General features: G+C 42.0%; 1 protein-coding gene across 1 annotated transcript in view; it reads left to right on the plus strand.

Annotated features, from left to right (window-relative positions):
* LOC143673676 (phosphoserine aminotransferase) overlaps positions 1-17,013 on the plus strand; it is a 37,622-nt gene extending 20,609 nt beyond the window's left edge. Inside the window, exons 6-9 of the mRNA XM_077148487.1 lie at positions 3,856-4,025; positions 11,085-11,213; positions 15,187-15,324; positions 16,039-17,013. Coding sequence (XP_077004602.1) covers positions 3,856-4,025; positions 11,085-11,213; positions 15,187-15,324; positions 16,039-16,144 — 543 coding nt within the window. The 3' untranslated portion in view covers positions 16,145-17,013. The remainder of the gene's footprint in view (positions 1-3,855; positions 4,026-11,084; positions 11,214-15,186; positions 15,325-16,038) is intronic.
* The last annotated feature ends 8,203 nt before the right edge of the window (positions 17,014-25,216 follow it).

Here is a 25,216-nt window from a genome sequence, read left to right on the forward strand (position 1 = left end):
AATGAGTACAGCAAAGTAGCAGGTTACAAGATCAACATTCAAAAATCTGTAGTGTTTCTATACACTAGCAATGAACAAGCGGAGGGGGAAATCAAGAAACGAATCCCATTTACAATTGCAACTAAAAGAATAAAATACCTAGGAATAAATTTAACTAAAGAGACAAAAAACCTATATAAAGAAAACTACAAAAAACTGCTAAAAGAGATCACAGAAGACCTAAATAGATGGAAGGGCATACCGTGTTCATGGATTGGAAGACTAAATATAGTTAAGATGTCAATCCTACCTAAATTGATTTACAGATTCAATGCAATACCAATCAAAATCCCAACAACTTATTTTTCAGAAATAGGAAAACCAATAAGCAAATTTATCTGGAAGGGCAGGGTGCCCCGAATTGCTAAAAATATCTTGAGGAAAAAAAACGAAGCTGGAGGTCTTGCACTGCCGGACATTAAGGCATATTATGAAGCCACAGTGGTCAAAACAGCATGGTACTGTCATAAAGATAGATATATCGACCAATGGAATCGAATAGAGTGCTCAGATATAGACCCTCTCATCTATGGACATTTGATCTTTGATAAGGCAGTCAAGCCAACTCACCTGGGACAGAACAGTCTCTTCAATAAATGGTGCCTAGAGAACTGGATATCCATATGCAAAAGAATGAAAGAAGACCCATATCTCACACCCTACACAAAAGTTAACTCAAAATGGATCAAAGATCTAAACATTAGGTCTAAGACCATAAAACAGTTAGAGGAAAATGTAGGGAGATATCTTATGAATCTTACAATTGGAGGCAGTTTTATGGACCTTAAACCTAAAGCAAGAGCACTGAAGAAGGAAATAAATGGGAACTCCTCAAAATTAAACACTTTGTGCATCAAAGAACTTCATCAAGAAAGTAGAAAGACAGCCTACGCAATGGGAATCAATATTTGGAAACGACATATCAGATAAAGGTCTAGTATCCAGAATTTATAATGAGATTGTTCAACTCAACAACAAAAAGACAGCCAACTCAATTACAAAATGGGAAAAAGACTTGAATAGACACCTCTCAGAGGAGGAAATACAAATGGCCAAAAGGCACATGAAGAGATGCTCAATGTCCCTGGCCATTAGAGAAATGCAAATCAAAACTACAATGAGATATCATCTCACACCCACCAGAATGGCCATTATCAACAAAACAGAAAATTACAAGTGCTGGAGAGGATGCGGTGAAAGAGGCACACTTATCCACTGTTGGTGGGAATGTCAAATGGTGCAACCACTGTGGAAGGCAGTTTGGCGGTTCCTCAAAAAGCTGAATACAGAATTGCCATACGACCCAGCAATACCATTGCTGGGAATCTACTCAAAGGAATTAAGGGCAAAAACTCAAACGGACATTTGCACACCAATGTTTATAGCAGCGTTATTTACAATTGCAAAGAGATGGAAACAGCCAAAATGTCCATCAACAGACGAGTGGCTAAACAAACTGTGGTATATACATACGATGGAATATTATGCAGCTTTAAGGCAGGATAAACTTATGAAGCATGTAATAACATGGATGGACCTAGAGAACATTATGCTGAGTGAGTCTAGCCAAAAACTAAAAGACAAATACTGTATGGTCCCAATGATGTGAATCGACACTTGAGAATAAACTTGGAATATGTCATTGGTAACAGAGTTCAGCAGGAGTTAGAAACAGGGTAAGATAATGGGTAATTGGAGCTGATGGGATACAGACTGTGCAATAGGACTAGATACAAAAACTCAAAAATGGACAGCACAATAATACCTAATTGTAAAGTAATCATGTTAAAACACTGAATGAAGCTGCATCCGAGCTATAGGTTTTTGTTTTGTTTTGTTTTGTTTTGTTTTGTTCTTACTATTATTACTTTTATTTTTTTTCTCTATATTAACATTCTATATCTTTTTCGGTTGTATTGCTAGTACTTCTAAACCGATGCAAATGTACTAAGAAACGATGATCATGCATCTATGTGATGATGTTAAGAATTACTGATTGCATATGTAGAATGGTATGATTTGTAAAAAAAAAAAAAAAAATAAGATTAAAGCATGAGAAACTATCACTGAGGACAAGGCCTCCGACATATCAAACAAAGCCTTTTTAAAAATGTTTCTAATTCACAAGCTTTGGTATTTAAAAAGAAACAAACAAAAATGTTCCTAAATATGCTCAAAGAGCTAAAGGAAAACATGAACAAGAGCTAAAGGAAATCAGGAAAATTATAGGTTAACACAAAGACAATATCAATAGAGAGAAGGAAATTATGAAAAGAAATGAAACAGAGTTGAAGACCACACTAACAGAAATAAAAAATTCCCTTGAGGGTTTCAACAGTAGACTGGAGCTGGCAAAAGAAAGAATCAGTGAACTGGAAGATAAGACTATTGAAATCATTCAATCTGAGGAGAAAAAGGTAAAAGAATGAAGAAAGTAAACAGAGCCTGTGTGTTATAACTCTACTTTGTACTTGGTACAGAATGTAAAAGGCAAATGAATAAAATGCAATGATAAATTAAAAAATAAAAAATTTCCATAAGTACCTTGAAGTATCTGTTTTCTAAAACTTCTCCTCCCTCAGGCAGCTTGTCCTGCCCCTCCTTTTCCCCATGGGGATCTTCTCAGTATCTGATTGTGCCTTTATATAATTACTAATATGTCAGAATGTCTGTTTCTTTGTAAGGGCTGCTAATGCATAACTCTTCTCTTATTTACCAGGACAGTCAGAGGGCCCATTTTAAAAACTGGTTTGAATGTAGAAAGGAAGTATACAGAGTGATATGAATGCGTATAAGGTCTTTAAAATTAGGGGCTTGGCTTAGAGGGCGTTAAAATTAGGGGCTGGGCAACATGGCAAACAAACTCACTGCCCTCCCCCTCTGTACGTGGGACATGACTCCCAGGGGTGTGGACCTTCCTGGCAACGTGAGACAGAAATCCTAGAACGAGCTGAGACTCAGCACCTTCTCGACCGAAATCCTTCTCGACCAAAAGGGGAAATAGTGAAATGAGACAAAATAAAGCATCAGTGGCTGAGAGAGTCCAGAGTTGAAAGGTTATCCTGGAGGTTATTCTTACACATAATATAGATATCACCTTTTTAGTTAAGGTGCAGTGGAGAGGCTGGAGGGAAGTGCCTGGAAATGTAGAGCTGTGTTCCAGTAGCCATGTTTCTTGAAGATGGTTGTAAAATGATATAGCTTTCACAATGTGGCTGTGTGATTGTGAAAACCTTGTGTCTTATGCTCCTTTTATCTACCTTATTGACAGACGAGTAAAACATATGGATTAAAAATGAGTAAATAATAGGGGGAACAAATATTAAAATAAATTTAGTAGATTGAGATGCTAGTGATCAGTGAAAGGGAGGGGTAAGGGGTATGGTATGTACGAATTTTTTTGTTTTCTTTCTTTTTCTGAATTGATGCAAATGTTCTAAGAAAGGATCATGATGATGAATGTACAACTATGTGATGATGTTGTGAGTTATAGATTATATAACAAGAATGGTAAGAATGTTTGTGTTTGTATGTTGAATAAAAAATAAATTAAATTAAAAAAAAAAAATTAGGGGCTGGGTATAGCAGCTTCCTGGCGAGTGGGGCCTGACAAAGACTCATTAGCCTCTGAACACAGCATGTTGATTTGCCATTCTGGATCGAGATTTCTTCAGAGAATGGAATGCATCATAAATAGAAATAAAGTCACTTCCTTGTAAAAAAAATTGTGCTTGGGGAAGACTTTGGGATGTTTGAATAAGTTTGTGCACAATGATCAGTCACTCCTAAAAGAGTCCCCTTTTTTTTTTTTTCCAGTTTGGTGTCATTTTTGCTGGTGCTCAGAAGAATGTGGGCTCTGCAGGGGTCACGGTGGTAATCGTCCGCGATGACCTGCTGGGCTTTGCTCTCAGAGAGTGCCCCTCCGTCCTGGAATACAAAGTGCAAGCCGGGAACAACTCCTTGTACAACACGCCTCCGTGCTTCAGGTACCCAGCCAAGGCGGCGGGGAGTTACAGTTTCCCATCTGCTATAGTTTGCCACAGCTGCTATGACAGACGCCACTCAATTGGTGGCTTAAACAGCAGGCACTTAGTGGCTCACAGTTTGGAAGGCTAGAAGTCCACAGTCAAGGCATCGGCAAGACTGTGCTTTTACCCCAAACTCTACAGTGTTCTGGTCCTGGCTTGCCCTGATCCTTGGGATCCCTTGCCTTGCATCTCCACCTCCATCACATGGCGACCTCTCTCTTCTTGTGTTTCTCCCTGTGCGGTCTTCTCTAACTTCTGGCTTCTGTTTTCTCTCTATAAGGCCTCCAGTGATTTGCACTAAGACCTACCCTGATTCAGTCAGGCTGCACCTTAACTAATAATAACATCTTCAAAAGGTCCTGTTTACAAATAGGGTCACACTCACAGAGATGCAGTTTGAGAACATGCCTCTTGTTGGGGTACACAATTCAGTGCACTACCCCTAAAGCAGAGGCAACTTTTCTTTTTAAGAAATAGAGCATGTTTCTATGAACTGGTGACCCAATAGCCCCTAAAACCCTATCAGGAATCTCTGCCCACTTCTTCTTTTTGTTCTTTACCTTCTGTGCATTATCACGTTTTATTTTTTTGCCCCTCCCCCACCCTTTTTAGGGTGATGTTTCTGTTTGATCTTCGTAGTATAGGCCCCGGTGTTTTACTGTTAACCCAAAACCTCTCTGAAGATGAAATGTCATGGTCTGCCTCTCAAATGACCAGTTCCACTTTGGAGAAGAATGTTCAGAGACAAGGCATTCCTTGCTCTCTTTTTGCCTCTGCCTGACCTGCATGAAGCTGGATTCTAGACAGCGAACATGCGGGCTTGGAACACCTTTCTGTTCTTGAACCCAATCTGCAGGGGCCTGTTAACCTGGCTTCCCATTAGCTGAGTGGGAGGCTGCAACACAGCACTTTGAGGAAAAGTAAGCTTTCCTACCCCACTTTCTTTTAACCCCTCTACCCAGGTATTTTGTAAAGATCTTTGTGACACCTTGGATTTCACAATTGCCTGAGATACTCGGCTACTTACCAGCTGTGTGACCTTAGGCAAATCACATAACCTCTCTGTGCAGTTGTATCCTCCAGGAATTATAATAGTACCCCTTTTGTGGTTTGTTGTGAGGATTGAATGAACTGATATATTTAATGCACTTAGTGCCTCGCCCTTACTGATATATAAACCTAAGCTGCTCTGTTGTTGTTAGTTCCCAGACCCTCAGCAGTAGAGAGCGCAAGGAAAGAGGCAGAGTTTATGATTTATCTTTCCAGGGCAACTATGATCTAATGATGTAAGCAGTGATATTTGTGTATGACCCCTTTAATCCTCCCAACAACCCTAAGAGGTAGGTACTATTGTTAGTTCCATTTTGCATATGAAGAAACCAGTGATGTTTTTAGCAAGTGGTGTGGCTGGGATTTGAACTGAATCCACCTGGTACCAGAGCCCGGGTACATATGCCTTGTATAGTTCAGTGTCATTCACAAGCAGAATGATCAGCATGGATTTGTTTGTTCTTGAAGGATTCTGTCTTAGGACAGTAGATTGATACTCGAATCCATATTTCCCACCCAACAGGAATTTTCCATGATGGGGCAGAAGTTCTCATAAAAGAGGGGCCTTCGACTTACATAGTCAGTGATTCCATCTGGGCCAGAACTTCAGAGCTGTTTCCCCCAGTGCTGCCTTTAGAAATCTTTTCCACATAATTTACTATAGGAAAGAAAGGATTTTTTTTCTAGATTTAGAATTCAAACAAATTTCCGTCACAGCTCACATGATTACAAAGCAGCTCGTCATTTTGTGCCCTCCACTTTCCTTGGAACAGGGTGCTTTATTTAACTCCTGCATGCCTGTAACCCCGTTATGCTTCAGCCTGGTTGAAAATGTCCCTAAAATGCATGCTAGAGATTCAGGGGCTCTGAGTCCTGGTGCTCACTCACCGGTCTTACCTCGGGCTCTGGGCATTGGAAAAACACCAGTGATCACTGGCCTGCTGGGGATTAAGAACTGGTGGTATTATTTGGTGTAAGAACACTGAAGGCAGTTTGTGACCCTCAAATGCGGCATTCCTGGGAAATGGGACTTAGGGAAGTGAAGCTGCAGGTGGTAGTGGAGCAGTAGCTTTGCTCACCTTTTAGAAGGTAGGCCATGGCCTACCTGGCAAGCAGGTGAGTCTTCCCAGGGAGGCAGAGGCCACAGCTGGCTTGGAGAGTTAAAGCCAGAGGAGGCAGAGAGAGCACTGTCTGAAATGTAGCCCCCAGGTGAACAAGTTCTGATCAGGAAGAAGCAGGTTGAGGGGTTTCACTTTTGGGCATCTTCACGAGGTACTTTTAACCAAAATCTTGAAAAATGAAATGAATATGTTAACATGCCGTTGGTTAATATTGGGGTGGAAAATGATTAGTGGAAACAGTGAGAAAGCAGTTCAGTCTGTCTAATATGAGCTTAAAATGTCTGGAATCACACTTAAGATGAGAGGTCATCAAAGAAAAGAGACTTTTTATAGGCCCATTCCCCAGCCGGTCCCTATACAGATTTGCCTCCATCCTAGACCTGACCTTAACCGCTGTTTGGGCCAGGTGAAATTTCTTTTCCAGACTGATAAGCATATTTCATAATCTTTCATTAGAATCCTGTAAATGTAGGAGATGAAGGGCACTGGATTAAATGTATCCTGTTCTCAGGTTGCCCCCTGGCAGTTGCTTTTCTTTCCTTTATCCAGAAGAAGCGAAAAGAAAGTTCAATATAAGTGAAAAATTACCATAAATTTATTACTTGAAATACTTAAGAGCTCATTGGCAATACTCAAACATTCAAGGTTAGAGAATTGTAACTCACTCAGGGAAAGCGAGTCTTCCAAATGGAGACAGGAAAGTTTTTAAAACACTTCCTCCAATCTCTGAATTCAGGCTGATAAGGCACCCACTATTCTATAGAACTCTATCACAAAATAAGAGTTGTTGAAAAGCTCCCAAGTTTGAAAAGAAGGAGTGTTTTTGTTTTTGTTTCTGTTTTTCTATCAAAGCTGCTGGGCAGTAGCCCTGGGAAATTTGTTTTGATTGTGCTGGGTAAACTCGCCTTCAAATAGTTGCTGTTGCCCTGAGCAGTGAACTGGGGTGGAATAAATTACCGCATTGTCCTTCAATTTAACCCTTTAGCAAAACACACTAATTAGTGGGGAAAGAAAAAGATGCTTGAACTTCCCTTCCAATCTCACCACTTTTTGCTTATCATGAAGCATTGAACCCACAAGTACAAATTTGTTTTAACTACAGCTTGAGGTCAGGTAACCAATATAAATACAACACAAAAAACCATTAGCCCAGCCAGTCTTTCTTATCAGAATGGAAGCCTGTGCCTAGGGACCTTCTCTGCCTGGGGTCTGCAGAGGTGTGGGAATTTGAGCCAGCTTGGGCAGCTTTCCTCTTGGAAAAGTACTTGGCTTGATTACTTTCACCAATTCCTGGCTTAATTGTGCCACAATATCATCAACTCCAGAAGCTCATTCGCAGAATCAGAATTTCAGAATAGCCAAGGAGCGCTTTCCTGGGGACATGGTGTGTTTTTCTAAGTACTTGTCAATAGAATATTTTGTATAGGTTTCAGAAAAATTTTAAACTAACATGCTTATAGCACAGATTTCTGAAGTGTGTCGAGCTGTTGGGGTAACCACTGTTGACTGCTTGCTGTCTGTCCTAACAGACCTTTAGCCGGCTATCTGCAAATATACAGAGCCATATGTTTAATTATGCAAGTGGACTTGAACTTTACCATACAAACAGACTGTTCTGAAACTTCCTGTTTTCCACCCAACAATATACCATTGGACCTTCTACCACATCAGTTCAAATGCTTACCTTTTTTTTCTTAAATAACTGCATGGTATTCCATAGATAGGATGAACTGTGATTTTACGTAATCACTTAATAGGTGGGTTTAGGATGGCAAGCCTGTGCTATGTGTTTACTTATGGCATTTTAGAAGGGAGGCATGAGTAAGCTAAAATCCCTAAACTGGTGGTGAGGAGAATTCAGACCAAGTTGCAGAGCTGCAAAAGCATTTTACGGTCCCTGTATTTTTATGGGGTAGACGTGTGAGCTAATAATTTGCAAACCAGCAGAGCCTCATGCTAGGTAGAATTACCTGGACCAGATGTCATTCTACTGAGTAAAGGGCTGGGGGTGGTGGTGGCGGCAGGGAGGGCAGGACCTCCCCATCCAGCGATGTCTTCTGTCCTCCAGGGCAGCTGGCTACCTTCCTAGCTGTTTGCCTCCTGTTGAGCTTCACAGTGCCCACACGTGGACTAAGAGGGCTGGCTCTGAGTGGTGTGTGTAAAAGTGGGTGGTCTTTCTGCTGACTTCCTGCTCAGATCCCACTGAGAGCACTGGAGAGCATGGGCAGTGTTTTGAGAGATTAGTGCTCAGGGCTGGCCTGGCTTCTGCAGGATACCCAGCCTAGGCTGTTGTGGTTAGTCTGGAACTGTCCTGCTCCAGCTTCAGTTTGTTTATAGAGAAATAGCAGCTATAAACCCTGAGGTTAACAGAGATACAGGCAAAAGAATTGTCGGTTTGGTTACACTCTGTTCTGATTATGTGGCAGGGCTGTTTCTGTGGTCCGGGGACAGGTGAGCAGGATGTGGATGGAAGGAGCAGTTTAGGGTTAGATGGGTGTCCTAGAGAGTACAGAGCAGAGGGGTGGAACAGCATGGTATCTCATGCACAGCATGTGTGCTGTGATGCTCTCGCGGCAACTGGACTTGGCAGCTATGTCTCATGCCGGGTCACAGCACGGCTACCTTACTGACAGGTGAGGCAGTGATTGAGAGTCCTACAGCCCCTGCCATTCCAGAGAGCCTTGTTGCTAGTGGGAAGAACTTGGGCTTTGGAGTCAGGCACCTGGGGTTGGAATCCTGGTTTTATCAGCCGCTTGTTGGGAAACTTCAGGCAAGTTAAGCATGCTGAGCCTAAGTTTTCCTTATCTGTAAAATGGGCTAATAGTAGCTCATAGAACTATTGTGATGAAGAAGAGCAGGTAGCTGGGTGCTTGGCCCATAATACATGTATTTGTATAAATATTCGTTCCCTTCTCTCATTCTCCCCTCTCCTTTGTACCCCCGCCCCTGCCCCCCCACCCCGATTCTTGGTCTTTATCCAAAGAGCTATAGCCGAGACTGTAAATTACTCAGGCACTGTTTTCTGCTCCTTCCTCTCTTCCCCTTCTGCTACCTGCTATTGCTCATTCCTCCCAGGGCTGTCTAGTGAGCTCCAGGAGAGATTTTGCTGTGGTTTGGACTGCTCTCTGCCCAATGCCCTTTGGGTAGCCCAGCCTCTGCTACATTCTGGGGGTGAAAACCCCAGGTCCTTGGCCTAGCCAGTTGAGACAGTGAGTGAGTCAGACAGTAAATGCCAAGGGCTTCCTGTGACCAGCCTGTGGTTGATGGAACGTTTACCACCCCCGTGATCCCCCCTCCTCACCCATTAGTATTGTAATAAACAGCGACGGCTGGGTCCGGGTGTTCCCAAGCTGAGATCTTTGCTGAGCATTGACTCCCAGCAACTGAATTTGCCCTAACCCCCAGAGAGCATCTTCCGGAGAGGGCATGGCTGGTAGCTGATCTCCAAACTCCCAGCTCATGGAGGACGGTGTCTCTTCCCCGGGGGACCTCTGCTGAAAACCAGTAGGGTACAACAGAGACTTCAGCACCTTTTTAAAGAGAGAGACCTTCAAAAGATCCTTGGGAATATGTCATTGCCCTCCAACATTGTGTGTTTCCAACCTGGTATGGAGCACCTGATAATTAAAGTTCTAGTAACTGTCATTCACATGTCCCATCTTCCAGGTGCCAGGCCCTATGCTCAGAATGTCACCCAGCCCAGATCTTGCAATTGTGCAGGTGACAGCAAGTAGAAATATTTGGCTCATGCAGGTGACAGAAAGTTGAAATATTTGGCTCAGAAAGGGACCATCCCAAGCTGCAGGTGGGACAGGTACAGCTGGCCTCCAGGTAGCTAAAACCAGGGACTCAAATCCCAAGCCAGTCTGCTCTTCATTTCTGATCTCTGCTTCTCTCTGCTTTGGTGACTTATTTTTTTCAAATGTTCCCTAGAAACGTGATGTCCTCACTCTTTCATCAACACACAGTTTTGCCCCTCTCCTCACTTTCAGTTCAGAAAATCCCAGGGAGGACTTTGATTAGCCCAGCATGGGTCCCATGCCCAACTCTGAGCCCAGGGGAGCAAGGGACAGGGGTTGGTAGATTCAGCTGGGTCTGCACTTTGGGTGGGAGGTGGAGCTGCAAGAGCGGAGGTAGAGCCAGGTGTCCTCAGTGGGTAAGTGAGTTGGTGGCTAGGTGGGTGGGTGGGTAAGTTGGTTTCCCTGTCCTCAGATGGGGAAGCTGGGGCTTAGGTTCATGACTTCAGCTGCACAATGTGTTAGTAAATGACAGCAAGAATCAGAACTGCACACCAGTCTGTTCTCTTCTCCACTCTGCCCCACTGCCTCCCCAGCCAGGTGGGAGGTCCTCTGTTAGGACTGAGGGGTATAAGAAGTGAATGATGTAGGCATGTACTCCTAGAGTACAATGTCCAAAACATGAAGCCTGCAAATGTGTAAAATAAAGGAGCAAGTAATAAACCTCACAAGAGAAGTACAGGCCGAGGGAAGTTCGAAAGTGAAGCGTTAGCTCTGGATGGGGAGTGTGCTGAATGGATTTCAGCAGGTAGAGGTAGGTAGGAGTGCTTGGAGTGTCATGAAGTGTTTGCATCAGGGCTTGAGTGGGACAGGTAGGGAGTGATGGGAATTCCAGCAAAGAGTCTGATTAAACCTCCTCTAACAGGCCCTCGGCTGCCTAGAATTGGATTCATCCTGCCCCTTGCTTCATTACACACCCTTATCTTGCCTTGTTCTAATGAAGTCTTTATGTCTGTTTCAGTACAGCACAAACAGAAATTTGATGGAGTGTATTTCCCCTTCTCCAAAGCTGAACTAAATGCACTACTTTTGGTAAATCTTTATTTTAGCATCTACGTCATGGGCTTGGTCCTGGAGTGGATAAAGAACAATGGTGGAGCGGCGGCCATGGAGAAGCTCAGCTCCATCAAATCGGAAATGGTTTACGATATTATTGATAACTCTCAAGGATTCTACATGTAAGTCGATGGCTCTTAGCTCACATCTTACCCCTCGTAATTTTGAAAATCTGGTGTGGCTCCTGCGTTCCTTTGAGAAGGGGCTGCCTTCCCCTTCCTCTGAGACTGTGAGGAGCTGGTCAGTGGGTGTTCCGAGGCCCTGGGAACATGCGGGGTGTGCGCTTCGCTCCTGGGTTCCCACCCCTGCAACCTCTCCGGGACCTGTCTTCCAGTGGATGGCCATGCCCCGCACCAGACATTGCCCTGGGGAGGAACCTCCGTCCACTCTCTGGACCAGCTGGCTCCCTTCTCCCACTCCTGCTGCTTCTCTGTGTCCCCTTGGAGAAAACGTGCCTACTTGCTGGATGTGCTCCCCTTGACCTCAGGGCTGTTGTTGGAGACCCTGGGTGTCAACATCCATTCTTGGCCTCCTCCTCCAGGTTGTTCACACTTTCAGAAAGTTGACTGCTTCCCTTAAGACAGGCTCAACACTTATCCCAGGCTTGCAGTCTGTGAAGGGAATTGGCAAGGGGTAGGTTGATTCCCAGTTAAATATCTTCAAGACTGTATGTTTCATAAACCTATATTGACCTCTGGGCTAGCACCTATGAGGGGATAACATATAACATATGCTTCTCACCAAAGTGCTCTTTGGGAAGCAACTAGTGCAGTACCTGGCACATAAAGATAAGAAAGAATATCTTCATTGGCTTTCCCTTTCTTCCAAGGTGGGTAGAGACATGCAAAGACCAAACTCGATCGTATGTTTACACACATACTTAGACATGCATATACGTAAATGCCCGTGCTCAGTTATCAAAGCCAGGGCCCCCTTCTCAGGGGTCATTTGGGATTTGGTTTTATAACACACAAAATAATCTGGCTGATAGTAACATAAGAATTTGTACTCCTTTTGAGATTTAGTGGGCCACATGGGGGACAGAGAAAACACTGCCTCACTCTTAACTTAGCATGGTGTTTTATCATTTTTTAAATTGAGAAATCTTCATACACATACAGTCTGTCCATTCTATATAATCAGTGGCTCACAGTATCATCACATAGTTGTGTATTCATCACTGTGGTCATTTTTAGAATATTTGCATCACTCCAGGAAAAGAAATTAAATTCAGCCTGGTATGTTTTGATTAAGACTTCCTTACTCATCACATAGCTGCTTGTATGAAGGGGTTTACTCTTCATACATTTAGGATAAAATGGCATACTGTGGCTACCTGTGCCCTTAAAATGCTTGTTGCGTGCTCTTAAGTGTTCTCAGCATGCAGTGATCCTCCAGCCACAGGCCCTTAGGAAGTTGGGTTTGGCTAGATGGCTTGGCCTTTGAGCTCCTCTCCCATGTATAGCATTTGAGAGTCCCTGTGCCATCTGGGGATGGGGTCACACTACATTCCTGCCTGCTCTGTGTGCCGTGCAGTGCAGGGCTCTGTCCTGGAGAAGCTTCCACCCTAGGCGTAGAATGAGAGTGGGGAGGCCAGGGCACTCACTGGCACTTACTGCAGCCAGTTTACCACATCAATCAACAGTAGACTGTCCAAGGCATTCAGACCCAAAGGCTAAAGAATGCCACATGTGCTTGATGCAGAGAGTTACTGTTATATTTGGAGGAGAGAGAAGGCTTTTGAATGAACCAAACCTTAGGTTTGAGTAAAATTAGACAAAGAGGGCAGAAATGCTTTTAGGAACTTATGGGGAAGAAGATACAGTGTTATGGGGAGCAGAGAAGGGTGTGGCTTGTGCTGGGATTTTGGAAGGAAGGTGTGCAGAAAGGTCTGAGGACATGTTTTATCCACCCACTTATTATTCATGCATCCATCAATTCATCCATTCCTCATTCATTCGTTCATTCTCCACCCATCCATTCATTCATTGAGGGCCTCCTGAGCGCCCATTCTGGGTTGGCTTTGTCCCAGGCTCCGGGGTACACTGAAGAATAAGTGACCCTCCTTGGCTCCCCAGGAGAGCTCAGAATCTGATGCAAGTGAAAGGATAGGGACAGGGGCTGTTTTGGAGGGGAGACCCCTTTTTCTATTAGATTTTGGCTCCCTATTATTTCTCTGGACATTTGTAAGCAGAAAGAATGGTGATAGCTCTGGAAAAAAAGTCAGGGAATTTAGAAACAACAGAGAGATGAGAGATCACTGGGAATCTCCTGAATTCTTTTCCCGGAGGTTCATTTCCAGCCTGGGCATTTCCTGGAAGGCAGAAGCCTTCTGAGGCCAGCATGGCAGCAGGTTGTCTCCCTGGGGACATTGGGTGCTTTTCCCATCACCCCTCGCTCCAGACATCACCTCCACTTTTGAACAGCCTTGATCCAAGACTTGCCTCCTTTTCAGAATAAATCTCCCTCTGGGAGCTTCTTGTTTCCATCCTGTGGCACCCTGTTACCAGAGGAAGGGCAGGGCTTAGCTCCTTCTCTCCTTGGGGTTTCCATCTGGACACCCCCAGCCATTCCTGGTGAATTTCAGTAGCCAGTTGGCTCTTCTTTCATTTGTCTCCTTTGCTTGTCAATGAAAAAATAACCTTGCCTGGTTATCTTCCAAAGTAGAAACTAGTCAAATATTAACCTTTTCTGGATAAAAATTCACTCATCACTCATTTTGTGAGCCTGTACGTGCTAGGCCCTGTGCCCAGGTGTTGGGAATAAAAGGACAAATTTATTGTATTTAACAGATACTTATATATCATCTAATATGTTCCAGAAACTGTTCTAATATGCATCAGTTATCTATTTCTGCATCAGTCATGAACACCCCAATATTAGTGATCTAAGACAGCAGACATTTTATTTGCTCATGATTCTTTAACCGGCAATTTGGGTTGAATCGGCTTGGTGATTCTCTTCATCTGGTCTCACTGACTGAAGTTACCTGGTGACATGAATGGAGGCTGGTGGTTAAATTGGCCTCCCTGGCCTGGCAGTTGGTGTTGATTTTTGTCTGGGCCATTTATCACCCCCCACTAGTTGGCTTAAACAGCAGGAATTCATTGTCTCACAGTTTTGGAGGCTGGAAGTCTAGAATCAAGATGTCAGCAAGGCTTTCTTCAAAGTCTCTGGTGTTCTGGGGACAGCTTTCTGGCAGTCTTCTGTCACATGGAGAACTGTCTCCTCTGGCTTTTATGAACTTCTAGAGTCCTGTGTCATAAGGACTTCGGCCATATTGGGTTAAGACCTCATCCGGATGGGATCTTCGAAGGTTCTAATTACAAATGAGCTCATACCCACAGTACTGGGGGTTAGCACTTGGATGTGTCTGTAGGAGACACGATTCCACCTTCACAGAGGGCAAAAAGAGAAGCTGCAAAGCCCCGTAAGGCTTGGGCTTCAGGGTTGCACAGCGTCACTTCTGTTGCATTTTCTCAGTCAGAGGAAGTCACAGATTCAAAAGATGGAGAACTAGACCCCATCTTTTATTGGGAGGAGGTGTAGAGAGTTTGTGACCATTTAAAAATATACCACAAAAATTCTTTATAAATACTGACGCATTTATTCGTGACAACAACCCTGTGAGGTGTGTTCCGTTATTATTCCCGTTCTACAGATAAGGAAAGTGAGGCACAACTGCGAGATTCAGTAACGTGTTCAAGGCCACATAGCTTGGGACGATATACCATGATCGGTGCTTTGAAAGTTGCTGCTCATTATTACTGAGTTTTACAGCTTATTGTTTATTTCTCATTGGTCGGAAATGGTGGCATAATTATTATTCCCAGTTTTTAGATGAGGATACTTGGGCTCGTAGAAGTTAAGTACAGATCATACAAGAGGACCTTATCTTACTGTTCCATATGCAAGTGTTTGGTCTTCCCAGGTAAATTATAAACATCCTGGGGGCAGATTTTACTTTAAAAAAAAAAAAAAGTCTGCCTGCATCTGGAAAATGGTTTATTTTTTATTTTTTTTGAAGCCTGTTGATTTGTTAATGATAGCTGCACATTTCAGAAAAATAGCCAGAGTAATAAACATGTTTTTCAGATGTCCAGTGGAGCCCCAGAATAGAAGCAAGATGAATGTTCCATTCCGCATTGGCAACACCAAAGGAGACGAGGCTTTAGAAAAACGATTTCTTGATAAAGCTCTTGAACTCAATATGATCTCCTTGAAAGGTCATAGGTGAGTACACATCCAATCCAGTTGAAATTAGTTTTTCAGATGTGGAATGAATTACCTAGGAGCCTGCCCAGCTTGGAAGAGCAGTTATGTAACTTCTTGGGGAAAAAAATCAGTGGTCCCAGAGGTAATCCTTGCTCTCCCTAACGGAATCCTTAGCAGGATTGACTAAGGATTGACTGACTGTGTCCTTGGAGCCACATCTGGTCTGGACGTTTTGTCAAAATCACCATTGAAAATCTCTCTACTCCACTGATGGAGGGACCACGGTTACTCCAGGTGGACATCAGATGAAGTAGTTAATCTGCATGCTCCGTGAAAAATATATGTCCTCACACGAGACAGTAACACCCGGGCCCCCTGGTCCCATCTTGCTCCCTCCAAGACAGACAGATGGGCTGGGTCACCCACTTTATGTAACTTACAGTTTCTTCCCCCCACCCCCCTGCCCTGTCTTGTTTTTCTCTTGGCCAGGAATGAATTGTTGAATTAATTTAAGTGTGAGCATGATGGGCTTTTACTGCCTAAGGGAATTTTTTAATCTCCGAGCTGTCTTGTCTCCTGATCACCGGTGGTGGGTTTCAGGTGGGGTCTGGGACAGGGCCTTCTGGTGTGGTGACTCTTGGGAGCTGGTGGCTAGAAAGAGAGTGGTCTCGATGCTAAATTAGATGCTTTTGCTCTTGATGGTGGCAAATATGGTTTCTTTGGTCGCTCTAGGTCTGTAGGAGGCATCCGGGTCTCTTTGTATAATGCTGTCACTATCGAAGATGTTCAGAAGCTGGCCGCCTTCATGAAAAACTTTTTGGAGATGCATCAGCTGTGAACACATCCTAACCTTTGTGTGTGGAACAGTAACTTCAGCAAGGGCTGCACGAACTTAACCAACACGGTATTTTCCTCGGATGAACGTGCTTATTGTAGAATCTCTCTTTTTTTCAAAGAGCAACAGCAAAATGTCAACAGCTCTGCGAAGCTGGCGGACTAAACTCTGACTTAAACTGGAAGCATTTAAAAAAATCTTCCTCTTGCTTTTATAAAACTGGAAGCATTTTTAAAAAATCTCCCAGTTGCTTTTCTAATGAATTCTAGCTTATTTTGTCTTTGCTGCTACTTTTTCTGACTAGATCTCCATATTCAAAGCCTGTGGACTTAGTATTATGCAAATTTTTGTTAATAATTTCTGCAGAAACAAATGCAGAGCAAAGGGGTTGGGTGGGACCTGCTAAGTGTTGAGCCTAGATCCTTCCCAAGGGGCAGCAGTGGGGTCTTCTGAGCTCAGCAGCCATTGATTAAGGTCAACATTGACCATTTGGTGATTGTTTAGTTCTAGGTACAAGTGTTTTATAGAGCTTTATACTGTTATTCTCAGAAAGAGGTAGAAGTGACATATACTCTAAATACAGCAAAGTCTGTTTTTAATACCATATACTTTACATCTATGCATTTATATTTTTAATATAGTTCTCAGTGATATATATAGACTGCTAGAATTTCTTAGAATCCTTGACCTTGAGCAGTGTCATGTTACATTTGAATAGCTGTACCCCTCCTTTATAAGCTATTTCACAGAAGGAAGATATACAGCATTCGCAGCTTCACTCTTAACCCTCTTTCAATAGCTAGAAGAGAGAGTTGGTTTGTTTGTTTTTCTAATTATGCCTTCAAATTAAAATTCTCTGTTAAATTCCCTTATTCTTTGTTCATATGCTGTTCTCTTTATTGTGTTTGACCAGAGTGGTACTTTGACTTCTAGAAGATATTTGCTGAAGAGTCCTCCCCTTTTGTTTATCCATTATCAGTATTTCATGTTGAATATGTGAGGAACATTATAAAGTACTAAAACATCTAAACACTTGTCAGTGAATTTCTCTTTGTTTTTTAGACAGATGGTTTTTCTTTTTAAAAACAATTTTGTTGAGATATATTCACATTCCATACAATTCATCCAGATGGTTCTTTCTTAAACTTTATGACAGGAAAACTTGACTTTAAAAATAGCACCTGATAAAGGTAATGAGTCCTGTGCATCTCTCTCTCTTTTTTTTTTTTTTTTTTTTGTATGGGCAGGCTCCAGGAACCTAACCTGGGTCTCTGGCTTGGCAGGCCAGAGAGCCACCGTTGCACCGCCCTCCATTTGCTTTTGAGATGAACATTATCAGCAAACCAGCTTCCAACGCAGCGCATGGTATAAAGTTCTAACAAGTCTGTCCCACTTAAGCCAGAAACATGCCCATAAAACAGTTTCATGCTATCTTTATGTTTCGTTTGATTGTGTAACGAGCGCTGTTTGGATTTCTCATTCCAGCTTTATGGCAACTAGTTGGCATGCCCTGGTCAGGTCAACCCTCCCAGTCTCCGTTCTCTAATGTGATAAAAGAGAAATAACTTCCCTGCTTATGTCAGGGACGTCTTAAGAGTTTAAAACCACTTAAGGGTTCAGTGAAAGATAGGAATAATCACAAATCAGTTTCAATAGCAAAAGGCAGCTTTTTTGGACTCCAACAAAGTGTTCACATATTGTTATTGTAGTGCTCAGAAGTTGGTCCTCCTTCCCCATCCTTTCGTATGATGGTTGCAAGTCCCTGTTTCCACCACCGTTGTGTTTCTCGAATCTCCAGTTATTTCCATTCCCATTGCCATGACCAGTTCTGCTATCCCAGACACAGTAGATCATTTCAGTATCCTCCTAACTGGTCTGGGGATGGGGTGGGGGTTGGTGAGCGTTGTCAGCAGCCTCATTTCTGCATCCCACCATCCCTCACAGCACCTCCAGTTGGACTCTTTAACTCCCCTTCCTGTCCCTCATTAATATGTAGAAAAGCCCAGGCTTCTTAGCCTATCCCCTTCCTGCTTCTCTTGCCTGTGTTTAAGGTTCTTCAAATGTAGACTGCATTTGCCCATAAGCCTGGAGTTCCCTACCCCCATTCAGCTAGCCTGCCTTCAAGGCTCTTGCCAATCTTCTCACCTTGTTTGTAGCTCCTCCATTGGCACAGTGTTCTTCATCTCTGTTTTCAGAAGGGTGACCCATCACCCTCCTGATTTATCCTCATTTGATAAAATCCCATCAAAGCATCTTCATTCTATACTGCTTATCTGAGAGCATCCTTGCCTTCAGGAAGTACTCAATAATTGTCTAGGAAATGAAAAATCTTACATACTGTGTGCTGTTCTTCTTGTCTTCCCAACTGAGCTTGGAGGATCTCATACATGGATTTTTTATTAAAAAAAAAATCAGTATACAGTTCAATTTTGTTTCCATTAAAATGACCAAATATGAGTTAGTGTTTGCATGGGAAGTTTTAGGATCTTGGAGGGTCCCCAGGATCATCCTATACAGCTGCAAAAACTTTTGGAAACTAGTCAACACAATGGTCAACAACTGCATTTGTGCAAGAGGTCACCGCTTGTCTGGCCAAGTGGGGAGGTTCTGAAGCACAGATTGCTGGAAAATGTTGATCAGAGGGAAGGACTTGTACTTTGTATGTCTCAAGTGATTGTGCTGATGCCAGTCTGCTGATCATGTGCATGGAGGTGGAAAAGGAGATAAGGATGCAGGTCAGCAGGTGGCTGGAGCCAGAACCAACTCGTCTTCCCTTGACATTAAAAGCAAAGCACACAAGCAAATGTCTTTGCATGTGGTCTGGCAGAGGCTGTGTAAGAGGATGGGCTCCTATTCTTTTGGATACTCTAAATTGGGCCCCTTCCTCCTAAATGAACTCAAAGTATAATATTTTTCTCTTTCAAGATTCTTACGGCGAATAATCATCATTTTAATGGCATCCAAGTGAGAAAAAAAATTTTGTTCTGCACATTCACCTTCATGTATTTCCAATATGGCAATTCTGTTCTTTGTCTTGACACAAACTAAATTGCCTTCCATCCCTTAAAGCTGTTCGTCCCCATGCAATCCTTATGTTTATCTAAATACCTCCTTACATCTCATCACATCATACCTGATACTGGAAAGTTTGGCACACTCTTAGGTGAACTCTGACGTAACAGTTGTTTCCTCCTCCCCATTTTAGAGCCGAAGGAACAACTAAGACCCCATGAAAATGTACAAGACCCATTGATAGATTAGATATCCAGTTTTTCTACAGGCATAACTAAGTCTGGCTTTATATCGCTGTGGGAGTTGGATCATGCACCCCAATTTAGTCTTTCATAATTTGCGAACCCAAGGGGATGAAACCATTATAAATAGGATCACCTGAAGATGTTACTTTTACTTACGGTGTGGCCCCACTGCATGAGGGTGGGCTTCTATCCGGATTACTGGAAGCCTTTACAAGTAGAAGAAATACCGACATGGGAGAGAAAGCTTGGAGGATGTGAAAGTCTGTGGAGCCCAGAAGTGAAAGGAGAGGTGGTGGCTTTGTGTCAGGAAAGCCAAGGAACCCCCCCAGGCTGCCGGCCAGCCAGAGCCCTGCTGACCCAGGAGGGAGCCAGCTTTCTGGCCAGTGTTGTGATCTGAGCCTCGGGCTTCTGTCTTCTGAAACCACAAGCCAATAAGCGCCCATTGTTTCAGCCGACCCATTGTGTGGGATTTCTGGTAGCTCCGCTAAGGCAGAACTAATACGATACCGCTATGATTAATGTTTGTTGTATCATGTTCTTTGCAAAAAGAAGATAAAATGAGGAAGAATTTTCTCACATTTGATCAGAATGAGCATAATTAAAAAGTGAAGTGCTACTGGGTCTGTTAAGAAATCAATCACTTTAATTGGGAAGAAGATTCCTGGCCTCCGTTGGTAATTGGGCTCTTGGTAATTTAAAGTCAGAATCCATGACAGTTTGCGATAAATTGGCTCCTTTTAGGCTAAAGAAGGTAAGAAATTCTAATTACTTCTAGATTATTCCAGAGTGGTTGGAAAAGCTTGGGCAGAGAAATATTGGGAAAGAGATAGTAAAGCTAGCAATGAGCCAAGATTTATTGAACATTTTTTATGATGCTAAGGAATAAAATAGCTCATTTGATGTGACAGAAACAAGAGCTTGTGGATATTTGAAATCCCAGAGATGTGAGTTGGATTTTTAAGAAGATAGAGAACTGGATATATTAGAAAAATAATTTACATACGCAGAAAGTTCTATAGAAGTTAGCCTCGCTTACTTATTAGCATGCAAGGATATTGATAACCTGTGGTCTTACCTGGGAGAAAGTATGGAATTTGTACTTTGTTTAAACATATAGGCTATAGGCAGGACATTTGAGGAAGTCTAAAAAATTTTATTCAGTTGAAAAAATAAGATAATTAAGAAATGTCTATAGGTTCCTAAATTAATTAATCCACCGATTCCATGTTGGTCTGTCAGCCTTTATTTCTATACGTTTGCAGTAGAATACCTGAGGAATACACTAGATTTTTGGTGAATGCGCTGGATTATGAATTTATTTTGAATTGTATGTTATTATATAGATTTATATATATATAGTCTTTTTGGTATATATTTCAAACTTACAGAAAAGTTGCAAAGAATTCCTGTATATACTTTACCTGGATTTACCAATTACTGGCATTTAGCTTCATTTGCTTTGCCATTCACTCTCTCTATACATATATACTTCTTTTTCTGAAACATTTTAAGGATACATATGTCCCTTTACCTCTAAATTGTAGTTTATTTCCTAAGAACAAGAGCAAACCACAATGCAATGATTTAAATCAGAAATTGAACATTAATACAATTCTATTAACTCATTACAGTCCATATTCAAATTTTGCCAGTTATTCCAGTAGCATCTTTCATAGATATTTTCTCCCCTTTGAGAATCCAGTCCACAGTTATGCATTGCTCTGATTGTCAGGTCTCTTTAACTTAAATATAAAACTTTTTTCAGCCTCTGTTCTTCATGTTATTCACAGTTTGTGAAGAGTTTAGACCAACTATTCTGTAGCTCATCCCTCCTTTTGGGCTTGTCTGCTGGTTCCTCTTATTGGTTCAGGTTATGCAGTTTTGTCAGGGATGCCACAGAAATATTTGTGTGCTCAGTGCATCCCATCGGAGGCGCGTGCCATCCTGCTGTCTCATTATTGGTGACTTCTCCTCTGGTCTTGCCAAAAGTGGCATCCTTTCTTTACAGTAAAAATATTATTTGTCCTGCTCTGCAATTGGTTAGTTATTTGTGGGGAGATATTTTGAGATTATGTAAATATCCTGTTTTTCATCAAAATGTAGATTTACATTTGGGTCCATAAAAAAAGGATAATATGGGGGAAACATCTGATGGAGGTGAAGTGATTAATTGCCTATTTTCCACCAAAATTTTACAACCCACCCCCTCAACCGAGTATCAGCAGAGATGTTAAAAAATGTGCATCTGGAGGTCAGAAACCAAAGTTAGAGGATATATATTCCAGGATCCCTGAGAGTTAAAACATGTTTTGATAATGTGGATATTCTGGGCAAGTGTGGGTTTTGTGTTGAACCGGGAAAAGAGGAAAGGAATTTTCTGATCAGAGTATAAGGACCAGCCTGTGGAATTTTCCTTTCCTGTCCAGTCAACCTTGTTTGTCTTTTAATACTTTCAGAAGTGTAACCCTGTGGTGACACAGATCTTTAATCCTATAGCCAGGTCAGGAACCACAGTCTGATTATACTTTGAAAAATGTCATATAACAGCCTCAAGTTAAAGTTGCCTCGTACGACTCTGGCTTAGCAGAATGGCCCTCAAGAGAAAAATAAAATCTTAGCTGAGATCTAACCTGGTAAAAAGCCAAAGGCATCTTAAATACCTGAGAAATGAAACTGGAAGTTGAATTGTAAGAAATTATAGGTCATTCTGGGGGCAAAAAAGATGATCTTATCCAGCACAGCGAAAGCCAGTGAGGGCTTACAGTTCCTTCCTGCTTCCTTCCCCCATTTAAAACCAGAGCTGCTTTGGGTTGAAAGTCCAGCAGCTGAAGCAGAAATCTTCAGGAGTTAGTGGGAAATGCCAAGCGAGCAGGTTAATAACCCCAGGTGTCAAACATTCTGCGACAAATTACGCTGGAGAAAAAATACTTCTGAATTTCGGATGCAGTTAAACCTGGGGCCATACTACCCATTTTTAAGGCAGTATATTCAAATTAAGGCTCTGGTTGATAGCTTCTTCATTAGGCTATCTCCAGTTCTCCTGGAGGCACTTTTTAAAAAATTAATTCACTTTAATTTAATTAAAGAAGTTTTTATTGTGCTAACATATACAACATACAGTTTTCCATTTTAATCATATTCAGATATACAATTCAGTGGTGGTGACTGCATTTAAAATGTTATTCTCCTACCGCCACCAGCCATTACCAGAACTTTTCCATCATCAGTTTCCATCAAACAGAAACTCTGTACCCATTAAGCAGTAACTCCCCATTGCACTAACTTCCCCGGCTGCCCTACCCCTGGTAACCTGAGCTCTACTTTCTGTCTTTATGAATTTTTTATTTTAGTTATTTCATATTCATGAAATTGTACAAATTTTGTTCTTTTTTTGTCTGGCTTATTTCACTCAACATGCTGTCTTCAAGGTTCATCTGCGTTGTTGCGTTTATCAGACCTTCATTCCTTTTCAGGGCTGAGTAACATTCCATTGTATGTATAGACCACATTTTGCGTATCCATTCATCCACTGATGGACGTTTTTGCTGCTTCCATCTTTTGGCTTTTGTGAATGTGAACAATATCGTAAACATTAGTGAACAAATATCTGTTTGAGCCCCTGCTTTTTATTCTTTGGGATATATACCTAGAAGTGGGATTGCTGGGTCATATGGTGGTTCTACATTTGACTTTTTAGAGGAACCGCTAAGCTGTTTTCCGTGGTGGCTGCACCATTTTACATTTCCACCACTATTTTTCTATATCCTCATCCTCGCTGGTACTTGTTATTTTTTGCTTTTTTAATAAGAGCTATCTAGTGGGTCTAAAGTTGTATCTTATGGTTTTGATTTGCGTTTCCTAAATGGCTAATGATGTTGAGCATGTTTTTTAAGCAACAAGAACAGCAACAAAACAGTTATACACACACCATACTCCATCCAAAGTGCACAGTGGATCTCAGGATAGTCACCGAATTGTGCAGTCATTGTCACAATCAATTCGAGAACATTCTCATTGCTCCCCAAATCATACCCCTAAGACTCCCCTATTATTGGCATTTATCATTGGAATAGTACCATTGTTAGAATTTAGGAAAGAAAATTACAATATTACTGTTAACCAGTCCATAGTTTGCATAAGTTGTATTTTCCCCATGTACCACCCTATTATTAACACTTCATAATAGTTACGTACATTTATTCTAGTTCATGTAAGAATATTCTTATTTTTGTACAATTAACCACAGTCATTGTCCACAACACGGTTAACTGTGTTGTATACTCTTGTGTTTTATCCTCTAACTTTCCTTTAGTGACATACTCCATCCTAAACTTCCCTTCCAATCACACCCATGAACAGTGCTGCTAATTCTCGCAGTTTTGTGCTGCCATCACCTCTAACCATTTCCAATCAACTTTATTTAAAAATTATACAAATTAAGCATCAATTCCCCATTCTCTACCCTCATTCTATCTCCTGGTAACCGATACTGCAGATTTTAACTCCAAGAGTTTGCTTATAATTAGTTCGTATTAGTGAGACCATACAATATTTGTCCTTTTGTAGCTGGCTTATTTCACTCAACATAGTGTCCTCAAGGTTCATCCAGTTTGTTACATTCATCCTTTTTACACCTGAATAATATTCTAGTGTATGTATAGATCATGTTTTGTTTGTCCATTCATCAGTTGATGGACACCTGGGTTGTTTATATCTTTTGGCAATTGTGAGTAACACCTATGAACGATGGTGTGCAAATGTTTGCATCCCTGCTTTCAGTTCCGAGTATACACGTAAAAGCGGATTGCCGGATCACATGGCAATTCTATACTTAGCTTCCTGAGAAACCACCAAACTGTTGTCTGCAGCGGCTGCACCATTTTACATTCCCAGCAATGGTGAATACATGATCCTATTTCTCCACATCCTCTCAAGCATTGGTAGTTTTCAGTTTTTTGATAGTGGCCATTCTAGTAGGTGGGAAATGATATCTCATTGTGGTTTTGATTTGCATCTCCCTAGTAACCAGTAGTGTTGAGCATCTTTTCATGTGCTTTTTGGCCATTTGTACATCTTTGGAGAACTGTCTTTTCAAAACATTTGCCTCTTTTTTAATTAGGTAGTTTGCCTTTTTGTTGTGAGTTATAGGAGTTATTTATATAGTCTGGATATTAACCTTTATCAGATAAATGGTTTCCCAATATTTTCTCCCATTCTGTAGGTTGAATTTTCACTTTCTTGAGCCTGTTCTTTAATGCACAGAAGCCTGTTCTTTTACCCAGGACATTATTGAATAGATATTTATGCAGTGCCTTCTATGAGAAAGGTTCGTGCCAAACAATCAAGGTACTCGATCAGTTAGGATTTTGTTGGTCTTAAGAAACAGAAAACTGGATCCGAACTGGATAAAGCAAAGAGAAGGGGATTTATTGGCTGATAGAATGGTGGACCCAAAAGCAGGGTCAGCCCCACCTATGGTTTGGTCCTTTCGAGGACTGCTTTAACTTTGCCTTCCTTCACTTCTCTCTTATGACGATGGAGAGGGCAGCAGTCGTTCCTGAAATCACGTCTCCATACTATGTTAACATTAGGTCTGAGGCTCAAACAGCCATCTCATCCCTGAGCCAATTGCTATGACCTGGAGGAAGGGATATGCGGATTGGTTTGAGTAAATCAGAGTCCACCCTTGGAGCGGATATGGGGTCTACCTGAATCGTTTGTCAAATAAATTCTGTTTCTGTTGCCAGGATTGAGGGATATTGGGCAACAGCCAGCACAGGCACTATCACCATCTCTGTTCTTGTGGAGCGTACAGCCT

The sequence above is a fragment of the Tamandua tetradactyla genome, chromosome 2 (genome assembly GCF_023851605.1).
Source record: "Tamandua tetradactyla isolate mTamTet1 chromosome 2, mTamTet1.pri, whole genome shotgun sequence".
Lineage (NCBI taxonomy): Eukaryota > Metazoa > Chordata > Mammalia > Pilosa > Myrmecophagidae > Tamandua > Tamandua tetradactyla.